The following is a 7,160-nucleotide window of genomic DNA, read 5'->3' as shown; positions in this document are numbered from 1 at the left end:
TCTCATGAATGCAGTTTTTTTCTAGAGTGTGTTCTGACGTTTTTTAGAACCATGAGTGTAATTTATACACATACATCTATTGGGAATCCTCAGAAGTTGTTTACTGATGGAAGCACCTTCAGAAGAGTCTGGGGACCACTTCCTAAGGAAGGAAAGAGCTGGCCACAGTTAGAGCAAGCCTGCCTGGGGCGCCTGCTCTGTGTTCCAGAGCAAACTGCCTGCATCATCCCCTCCTGTTACTCTCCCTTCACCTGAGACAGTCAAGCCACAGCGTCAGCCGGGGCCGGAGCTGGGATTTGAACCCAGGCACTCAGGCTGCAGAGCCACACTGCCCCAGCGTGGGGCTTAGAGGCTGCTCCTGGCTCAGCTTTTCCCTAGCGAGAATCCTCTCCGTCCAGTCTTATAACTTAGCAGCCTCACATCCACAGAGCTGCCTTGGAAAACTCAATAGAGCCCTGGCTTCCTGCAGAGCCCTGTTCTCCCAGCCTGCTTCATGGCTCCCTGGTTGAGAGCCAAGCTTGCGGATCTGTGGCGTGAGGGTACCCGCACTGCCTGGGCCTTAGTGGTATGTACGGGCCTCCACTGTGGGCAGCAGCCAGGGGCCCAGGCAGGTGAGGCAGCTGACCACAAGGGCAGGGCTGGGTCCCCTCCCAAGGCTGTGCCTGATATTCTTGAGGCTGTTCAAGGTTCCTTTTCCAAGCCTCCTGTTCTCCCACCCCCACCCCTGCCATGCTGCAGTGACTCTAAATCTGTGGTTCTCAGCCTTGGCGAACACCTGAGTAGCTGCTACAAGCTGGCCGCAGCCCAGCGACTCTGATGTGGTTGGTCCAGCAGCCAGGGCATCGGGACTTTTCGAAGCTCCCAGGTGACTCACCGGCAGCTGGGGATGCGAAGTGTCAGGAAGGAAGGTCAGAAGTCCCAGGATGCACTTGAAAAGCCTCTAGCTCCACCAGTGACCAGCTCCTGGCCAGACTCCTGGCCTGGACTCAGCATCCGGGAGGCTCTGGCCTCTCACCCTCAGGGCTGGGGGCTTCTTCACATGGTCATCAAAGACTTGGCCAGTTCCGCCTCTCCTGTAGCCATCCTTGTCTCACCCAGCATCACACGACCCATCAGTTCACCAGCAAACATGGTGAAGTGCTGCTGGTGCTGGGCCCTGTGCTGGGGTTAAGGGTTCTCTGGACCTCATCTGGCGATGAGAGAAAGAGGGAAACGGTGAGCTCTGTGTTCCGTCAGGGGGGAGCGACAAGTCTGGACCAGATAAAAGTGACTCATGTTGTTAATTAGCAGCTTACGACGGCCAAAGGTGGCCCCTGGACCAGTGGCCTCAGCATCACCTGGGAAAATGTTAGAAATGCACATTCCCAGGTGCACCTCAGCCTCCTGAATCAGAGCAGCCCTTTGGCAAACCGTACTGAGAACCAACCGCATACATCACCAAGCACTGTGAACAAGAAAAGCTTTGAGACCTTGAAGGAATCATCAAACTCTGGGCCTCGGTGTGCTCACCCAGGGCAAGACAAAGACGCTGTGCTCCTCCAAGTGGCCTCCAAGATTAAATGAGCAATACTTTTTTTTTTTTTTTTGAGACAGTCTCTTTCTGTTGCCCAGGCTGGAGTGCAGTGGCAAGATCTTGGCTCACTGCAACCTCTGCCTCCCAGGGTCAAGCCATCCCCCTGCCTTAACCTTCTGAGTAGCTGGGACTACAGGCACCTGCCACCATGCCTGGCTAATTTTTTGTTTTGTTTTTCTTTCTGAGATGGAATTTTGCTCTTATTGCCCAGGCTGGAGTGCAATGGCATGATATTGGCTCACTGCAACCTCCACCTCCCAGGTTCAAGCCATCCTCCTGCCTCTTGGCCTCCTGAGTAGCTGGGACTACGGGCGCCCGACACCACACCCGGCTAATTTTTTTGTATTTTTAGTAGCGATGGGGTTTTACCTTGTTGGCCAGACTGGTCTCTAACTCCTGACCTCAGGTGATCCACCTGCCTCGTCCTCCCAAAGTGCTGAGATTACAGGTGTAAGCCACCACACTTGGCCCATACAGTGACTTTTGAAGTGTCTCCATGGAGACAGAAATGCAGTAGTGGCTCCTATTACAATGTGGTCACTGGCCTGAAGGAGCCAAATGGGAGATGATGGGGAGTGGACCTGGGGCCCCCTGTGATCGGGACCACCCAGGAAGACAGCCCGGGGGCCTCGAGCAATGGGCTTCTTCCAGCAGGAGGTATCTCGGAGCCAGTGACGGGCACGGCCTTGGATAAAGGGAGGCTTTTGACAGGAGCTGAGGGCAGAGAGGGGGCCTGAGCAAAGATGGGCCACAGTGAAGGCTGGGAAGCTGGAAATCTGAGGCATCTAGACTGGGTGCAGGGCACACGGGGACAGCCAGTGTGAAGACGGAACTGGTGCTCCAGCAGTGTGTGCTGTGGGCTGGGATGACTTTCTGTACATGACAGGAAGCTGCGGGCCATGACCTAATGAGGGGCTGTACCGGGCGCTTAGAAGTCCTGCCAGGCAGGAAGGGACTGTCGGGCTCATCGCAGTAGATGCAGTAAAGGTCTTACCAGGCGAGAGAGCCCACCGCACGTGGGGTGTCCCAGCCGCCCCCAGCCGTGGAGACTCGGCCCTCCCCTGCCCAGCCCTGAGAGGCCACCCCATCTTTCTGTGTCCCTGCAACCCCACTCTCCTGGCCAGGGCAGCCCAGAGCAGACTCCCACCCACAGGACCCTTCCGGGGTCACAGTATGGGGGAGGAAACGCGGAGATGCTGGGAAGAGCATTTGTTACCAAGGACAGTGACCTCTGCAAGCAAAAATCACAGAACATCAGCCTGAAGTGGGTGGTTGGAGAGCTCTTGGGGGCCCCCAAACTCCACGCAAGGTGACCTGGGGGTGACCTCGGAGGCATGGCTGCTGTGTCCTCGCCTACTCTGCAGTCTGGACAGAGGGGCAGCGCAGCCCAGAGAACTGGTCAACCAGACGGGTGCACAAGTGATCCCTGGGGGTGAGGGGGTACAGGAGAGATGTTTGGGTCCCTTAAGGCCTGGGGAAAATGGCCCATGAGTCCACCTTCGCTCTCTGACCCCAGCTTCCCCACACACTGGGAAGAGAAAGAGCTCCTCATAAGCTGCGTTAACTGAACTGAACACCACATGGAGACAAAGAGTGAGTTTCCCTGGCCTGCAGGCAAGAGGCCGACAGCAGCCGGGGCCTGGGCAGCCAGCCAGCTCCCCAGCAACCTCTGTCTCCCTTCAGTCTTCAGTTCCCTTCCCCACCCGCCTTCAGCAGAAGTGAGAACAGACTTTGGGAAGGGAAGGGAGTTTTACCAGGAAACTAAGAAAAAATGCTCTAGCTCCCCAGCTGGGAGAAACTGAAAAGAGAGAGGCCGGTGGGTGCACAGGAGGCAGGCTCCATCCCCAGGACCATGGGTAACAAGCGGCAGAAACCGACCCAGGCCAGCTGGGAGAGGGGAATACCCAGGGGTCAACAGAGCCAGTCCGCAGCGACCTCCAGGACACCTGCCCCTGCCTCCCCGCCATCCTTTTGGCCCCTCCCTGGTCAGCAGGGCCTCTCCCTCAGACCAGCTTCTCAACACACCCAGGACTCCGGTGCAGCACGTCCCTGAGAAGGGCCGAGAGGAGAGCTGGGGTGGGGCTGTGAGTGGCCTCCCTTGGTCAGGTGTTCACTCCTGGACGGTGCCCGGGGCAGAGAGTGTGGTTGACCAGTCAGGAGCCACAGGTGGCAGCAGCTCCCACAGGAGGCAGTGGTCACCTGGCAGCAGGGGACATGTTCCTGAAGGAGGCAGCCGGAAAAGGCGTTCCCCACACCAAGTGTGGGAAACTGAGCCGGGCCGGAAAGTGACAGGCTGGTCCAGCATCCCCAGGCTGAGCTTGGACACAAAGCCAGGTGCAGGGACCCACAGCGGAGCTGGCAGGGTCCCAGCCTCAATCCCCTGTGCCCTCACATCTCTCTGTGTTCCGGGGCCTGCCTGGCCCCAGCCCTGGCCTCAGGGCTCTGGGAGGCCCTGCTCACCCCTGCCCTCCCTGCGGGTGCAGGAGGCTCTGCCGCTGACCTCTGCACACACACCGCCTGCGATGCAGCTGGGTCTGCTGCTGCCCAAGGCCAGCACTGGGACCAATTCCCTGCGGAATGACCATCCATGTGACTTCCCACCAACCTCAGTGGGGCCTGAGGAACTTCTGAAGGGCAGTGCTTGGGCATACCACACTCCAGGACCCAGGACTGCAGGACACATCACACTCCAGGACCAGGGCCTCGTCGGTCTGGGGTTTCATTCTGGGGCTGGGTGCAGCCTTGGCCACCCGGCTGTGAACCATCATGGGTGGGGCTGCCTCTTCTCAGCCCAGCAGGTCCCCAGCTGCTTGGAAAGGACCCAGTGATTACATGAGGGTCACCTGGGTCATCTAGGACAACCTCGTCCTCTCAAAATGAGAAGATTCACAGCCTTCATTCCTCTCACCGTGTAACATGGTGCTCACGGGCTCCAGAGGTTAGAGCGTGGACACCTTTTTTTTTTTCTTTTTTTTTTGAGACAAGAGTCTTGCTCTGTCACCCAGGCTGGAGTGCAGTGGCATGATCTCAGCTCACTGCAACCTCTGCCTCCTGGGTTCAAGCAATTCTCCTGCCTCAGCCTCCCAAGTAGCTGGGATTACAGGTGGGCACCACCACACCTGGCTAATTTTTGTATTTTTAGTAGAGATGGAGTTTCGCCATGTTGGCCAGGCTGGTCTCGAACTCCTGACCTCAGGTGATCTGCCCACTCAGGCCTCCCAAAGTGTTGGGATTACAGCCACCACACCCCGCTAAGCATGGGCACCTTCTGCCCACCACATGAGTCCAGGGTCCTGCGGCTCAGAGGTGACTGCTGAGTCTGAGCCCCAGTCTGGCTTCAGGGTCCAAACTCCTTCTACTTCTCTGGGGACTGAGCGGGAGTTTGCTGTACTGGGCCCAGCCCTCGTAGCTGAGGCCCTGGGGTGCTGCGGCCTCCAGGTTATCTCCCCGCTGCAGGCACCCACCCAAGGAGCATCCCAGGGGCCTCAGGGTGGGGGAAGCCAGGAACTAGGAGGTTCTCACTGCCTGAGCAGAGGCCCCACACCCACCGAGGCATGGGGCTCCCTGGGCTGCTCTGCTTGGCTGTGCTGGGTGAGTCCACGGGGGACATGATGGCGGGACTACTGCCGGGGCCTTCAGGCCTCGGGCTCAGGTGGGGGTACTGGGAGCTCAGGAGAGATGAGGCCTGAAGGCAAGGGCACCTCTGGAAACATGGGACAGAGAGGGAAAGATCTGGGCTTGAGTATCGGACCAGCCCCTAAACTTGCTGCATATGTGGTCCAGGGATTGCTTCACCATTCTGGACCCACTACTTACCCATCTGCAAAATGGGCTGGTGATAGGAGATGTTGGAGGGGATGGCACAAAAGAGCTTTTGTGAGTGATGATGCCAGCTGAGTCCTGGGGCCTCACTACCAGGAATCAGCCTGCTCCTTCCTCCTGGCTTCACCAGGTGGGTTTCGAGGCTGTCTCTAGCCTCCCCTCCCTGCCAGGCCCTCTCCTCATCGCCCTCACCTCTCTTACAGCCGCCAGCAGCTTCTCCCAGGCACAGGAGGAAGGTAAGTGACCCAGCTTACTGCAGGGAGAAGTGTCCCTGCTGGGATCCTGCTGTCAGAACCCCCACTGTGGAGGGCGCCTACGGCTGGGGAAGAAGGTACTAGTGGGGAGGTGTGTGCTGGAGGATGGCTGGACAGTTCTGGAATATTCTCTCCACCCTGCAGGGCCCTAGGAGTGATGGAGATGGGCAGGCCAAGCAGGCCAATGTGGGGCCCTCCAGGGCACACAGGCAGGGAAGTTGCTCAGCTTCCAGCCTCTGGCTGGGCTGTTTGGAGGGAAGATTCCCTGGGCAGGTGCATCCTCATCACTGCCCCAGGTCCCTGATCAGGAGCAGAAGCCCCCTGAGACCCTCACAGCTTCGCCCGGTGGGCGAGGCCCCGTGGAGGGCTGGGGAATTCTGGTGGGGTGTGGGAGGTCGAGATTCTCTGACCAGGAGGAGGGCCATGAGAGAATGGTGAAGCTGAGGCTCCCCCAGGGGCCTGACATACAGGAGGCTGCCTTCCTTGTAGAGGCAGCTGGAGAGTGGAGAGCATCTGGGGCCCAGCTGGGTACAGGACCAGGAAGGAGGAGACACTGGGGAAGGTCCCCGACAGCCCCTAGCCCGGCCTGCTTCTACATCTTTGCCTGCTCCATCCTTTTGCCTGCACTTTCCTGCCTCATCCTTTCCTCCCCTCCCCTCATGTCCATTAAGGTGAGGATGGAGAGTCACCTCCCTGTATTGTCCCAACCAACCCTTGCCCCTTACTGCTAGGCTGCCAGGTTACAGAGCAGGGCCTTCCCCCTCTATTTTGCTAAAGGGCAGGTACCGGGTAATGATGACACAAATCTCACGTGAATGAGGCCCAGGCTGAATCATTATTTCCTCATTTGCTTTAAAAACCGATCCATTGTTGGTGTGGCTGCTAAAAAGAGTGCAGGCAGCTGGGGCTCTGGGAAGTACGTGTGCAGGGCAGTCCCACCTCCCTCTCTTGACTGGCTCCTGACTTCTCCGATTCTTGCCAACCAAGTCCTGCTAACTAAACTCCTAAGAGACTGACTGATAAATCATTTATTCATTCAACAAATACTTGAGCACCTATTTGGTTGCAGGCACCATTAAAGGCCCTGAGAATCTGGCAAAGCACGGAAACAAACCCCTCCTGTATCTTACATTCTAGTGGAGGTTGGGGGGACAGATGATAATAAAAATAAGAACATTCAGTGACTTATGCCTGTTATCCCAGCACTTTGGGAGGCTGTAGCCAGATGATCATTTGAGCTCAGGAGTTCAAGACCAGCCTGAGCAACACAGTGAGACCCCCACCTCTATATGGAGTCTCACTCTGTCACCCAGGCTGGAGTGCAGTGGCTTGATCTCAGCTTACTGCAACCCCCGCCTCCTGGGGTCAAGGGATTCTTCCACCCAGCCTCCTGAGTAGCTGAGATTACAGATGTGCACCACCATGCCCAGCTAATTTTTTTTGTTTAAAAAAAATTTTTTTTGTATAAATTTTTTTTGTTTAAAAAAAATTTTTTTGTATAAATTTTTTTT

General features: G+C 57.0%; 1 protein-coding gene across 1 annotated transcript in view; it reads left to right on the top strand.

Moving 5' to 3' along the window:
* Positions 1-5,077: 5,077 nt before the first annotated feature.
* Positions 5,078-7,160, top strand: part of CUNH17orf99 (chromosome unknown C17orf99 homolog) — a 17,141-nt gene continuing 15,058 nt past the window's right edge. Inside the window, exons 1-2 of the mRNA XM_017879392.1 lie at positions 5,078-5,164; positions 5,599-5,631. Coding sequence (XP_017734881.1) covers positions 5,128-5,164; positions 5,599-5,631 — 70 coding nt within the window. The 5' untranslated portion in view covers positions 5,078-5,127. The remainder of the gene's footprint in view (positions 5,165-5,598; positions 5,632-7,160) is intronic.

This window comes from Rhinopithecus bieti, unplaced genomic scaffold (assembly GCF_001698545.2).
Source record: "Rhinopithecus bieti isolate Rb0 unplaced genomic scaffold, ASM169854v2 scaffold_9899, whole genome shotgun sequence".
NCBI classification, from domain to species: Eukaryota; Metazoa; Chordata; class Mammalia; order Primates; family Cercopithecidae; genus Rhinopithecus; species Rhinopithecus bieti.
This window is presented reverse-complemented; position numbering and strand designations above follow the sequence as displayed.